Below are 1,997 nucleotides of genomic sequence, written 5' to 3' on the forward strand. Positions count from 1 at the left end.
AGGAATGCTGCAATATAAACCAGTGACTAAAATAAAGGTAAGAAAGGGAGAGGTGCAGTTGTTCCAATGAAGGAAAAGGATACATAAAATTTTCCGTAATTAACATACCTGTTGCTTGAAATGTTTCTAATTATACCTAGACAGGAAGCTAAAAAATAAATCTGGGAAAAGAAGCCAGGTAACTTACTCAAGTCCATGATAATGGCATCCAGCTGCTTTTTCAAAAGGCAAACCTCTGAGTTTTCGAGGAGTAAGCTCTGGTGTCAGAAGAAACACGTTTTCACTGAAAGGAGAAAAATACAGATCTCTTTTAACCAACTACTACTGTCAGGATAAATTATACTTTCAAAAATCAGAAACAAATGTCTTGACATAGGAAGACTAAAACAGCATGCCTTGCAGCTAAGCCCCTAGGATAAAGCATCAATGGAAAATTAAATCTGTATTGAAGAGAGAATTTAAGTTCAACTAATTCCTACTGAGCTATTATTGTTACAGAAGCTCTTAGACATTTCTTAGACAGTGAAGGTCACTGCTCCAAATAATTTACCAATAAAACCAGGCAAATATCACTCCATTTCACAATGGGACACCTGAGTAGTAGAATGAACTGAGAGGCACTGGGAAGTGACCTTCCATTTCTCAATCACACACTATAAGTAGTGAATTCCTTCCCTTTAGCTTCAAATTGTTGCCTCACCTAACAGTCATCTTTCCCAGACTTCAGAACTAATGGCTTGTCTCCTGGGATACTTCAATTCCAGCTAGTAACTCCCTGCACCTAAATCATAGGGTGTATTTGTTTGAAGGTATTTCAACAGAATACGCCATAGCAAGACAGATAGCAAGATCTTGCAACCAGATCTCAACATACCCTGAACATTTATCTCTAAAGAAGGGAAGAGATGAAGGCAAGATGTAGCAGAATCTGAAACTTAGACATTGCTTCAAATTTTATTCATACAGACTTGTCTCTGCACCATTTCCACTGGAATAATTATCTGAGCAAAACATCCAGGAAAGAAGTGATACTGAAACTAGCAAGAAGATAATTTGGAAAGACTGTCAGCCAAAACTGTAATCTATCAAACTTCTATTTAAAGCTCAAACATGGAAAACAAGTGAACATGCCTTTAATTCAACAGTCTCTCTCAAAATCCCTTCAATCCTTCTGTTGGTCAGGAAAATTCTTGGGGTCTGTATTCACTGTTCTTGATCACCTACTGTGCAAAGTTCCTCATTATTCCAGAGAATTTAGTCAGAGCATCTGCTAGGGGAGTGAGCAGCCCAGAGTACAGTGTTCTGCTGGACTTGATTCAAATTCAGATCTCACTCATCTGTAGCTCAAAGCAAATCATTCAAGAGACTCAAGGTATTCCATGTTATAGTGCTTCTCTGGAGGTTTTGAAAATAATCAAAGTCTAAAAAATAGATCTTTGTAGTGAAATACTATTAACTTCTTTCCCATACAACTAGTTGGAAGGAAAATATTTTAGCCAAAATTCTAAACCTTCTGCACTCATTAACAACTCAGTAGGAGATTCTAAATCTTTACTGCATATTTTCTAACTTGAATTCTCTGCTCAGAACATATTTAGGTTAGTTACAAAACTTCACTAAGTGTTTTACAGAAGTCTCAAAAATCCTACAGAAAATCCAAAATATTACAGAACCTTTGCCTCTCACAAGCACTCTTACTACCTATCATGAAGTGTGAAAAAAGATCAAGGACTCTATCAAATAACTGCATTACAGATTCTATTACTTGTTGCTGCCTGTTCGCAACAATTACTCAGTATTAAAAAGGTCAACAAATACAACTGTAGTGACTGCAAAGACTGTCTTGCCTACCTAGGAGTCTGCGACACAATGAACAAACAGTATAGGCTCTGCTTCTATAAACATTATCTGACTCTAATAGAGTCTGGTCTTAGCTCTAATAGATGTTCAGATCCTGAAAATTACTCCATTATTTCCATGTATGTAACTTCCTGCTG

The 1,997-nt window shown here is 36.8% G+C and overlaps 1 protein-coding gene across 1 annotated transcript in view; it reads right to left on the reverse strand.

Annotated features, from left to right (window-relative positions):
* Positions 1-1,997, reverse strand: part of MTBP (MDM2 binding protein) — a 30,960-nt gene that overhangs the window by 10,063 nt on the left and 18,900 nt on the right. The window contains exon 17 of the mRNA XM_017746049.1: positions 188-283. Coding sequence (XP_017601538.1) covers positions 188-283 — 96 coding nt within the window. The remainder of the gene's footprint in view (positions 1-187; positions 284-1,997) is intronic.

Source organism: Corvus brachyrhynchos, unplaced genomic scaffold (genome assembly GCF_000691975.1).
Source record: "Corvus brachyrhynchos isolate BGI_N302 unplaced genomic scaffold, ASM69197v1 scaffold28, whole genome shotgun sequence".
NCBI classification, from domain to species: domain Eukaryota; kingdom Metazoa; phylum Chordata; class Aves; order Passeriformes; family Corvidae; genus Corvus; species Corvus brachyrhynchos.